We start from the raw sequence: 1,058 nt of genomic DNA, 5'->3' as shown, positions 1-1,058 counted from the left end.
TACGAAGGACGTTGAGACCAGCAATGGAACCGGCATCTTGGTGGCCTGTCTCTGAGAATCGTTGAAGTATGCAGGGACAGTGACGACGGCATCGTCGACCTTAGTGCCAAGATATGCCTCAGCAGTCTCCTTCATCTTTACCAGCACCATAGACGAGATCTCTTCAGCATGGAACTTCTTGACCTCGCCCTGATAGTGCACCTCGATCATAGGCTTACCATCTGCACCAGAAGAGACCTTAAAAGGCCATAACTTTATATCGTGCTGAACGACCTGATCGTTGAACTTGCGGCCAATGAGACGCTTGGCATCAAAGACGGTGTTCTCAGGGTTCCTGGCAACCTGGTTTTTGGCGGCATCGCCGATCAACCTCTCGGTGTCGGTGAAGGCAACATAGGAAGGGGTGGTACGGTTACCCTGGTCATTGGCGATGATCTCAACCGTGTCGTTTTTCCAGACGCCAACACAGGAATAAGTAGTACCAAGATCGATACCGATAGCAGGGGACTTCTTAGCCATTTTTAAGGATGTGGAAGAGCTTGAAAACCTGAGTGAGAGAATGCAGAATATTCGATAGTGTACACGAAGATGCGACTTCACATTCGAATACCACGGGAATGTTTGGATGCGCGACGGGTGGCGAGCGAGATTTGATGCACGCATGAGCATGCGCCGTTGGAGGACGCGCTCGCCCTCATATGGTGCGACCTCAAGATTCTTTGCAAGGAGAGGAGTGATTTCTGCATCCTGGCCGGCGTTGGTCAGATCGAAACTGGGGCCGGAATGCCATTCTTCATACATCCACTCGACGAGTATGACGGTCACGCTGTGACCAAGTATCTCATGGACTCAATAATCTAATGATCTGAGTTGTTCCCCATTGCCGATTTGGAAAGTGCCAAGCAAGCAAGGTGGTGAAGGTTATTCAGGTTATCAAAGTTTCCCTGCTCAAGCTTCGCCGCTGTTCAATATTGACACTGATTGTTTCCTTTGGGAATCCTCTTACACAATCAAGTTGTACTTGCACATGAGTGCAGGATAGGATTGGGCTTTGGTTC

General features: G+C 49.6%; 1 protein-coding gene across 1 annotated transcript; it reads right to left on the bottom strand.

The window, feature by feature from the left end:
- Positions 1–30: 30 nt before the first annotated feature.
- Pmar_PMAR008444 (heat shock protein 70, putative) lies at positions 31–519 on the bottom strand (the record flags this gene model as incomplete). The annotated part of the gene is made up of 1 exon (XM_002781784.1): positions 31–519. A coding segment is annotated over one exon (489 nt), but the record flags the coding sequence as incomplete, so codon positions are not given.
- Between the last annotated feature and the right edge of the window lie 539 nt (positions 520–1,058).

Source organism: Perkinsus marinus, assembly GCF_000006405.1.
Source record: "Perkinsus marinus ATCC 50983 genomic scaffold scf_1104296941582, whole genome shotgun sequence".
Lineage (NCBI taxonomy): Eukaryota > Perkinsozoa > Perkinsida > Perkinsidae > Perkinsus > Perkinsus marinus.
The sequence above is the reverse complement of the archived record's forward strand: the minus strand, read 5'-3'. Positions and strand labels throughout refer to the sequence as shown.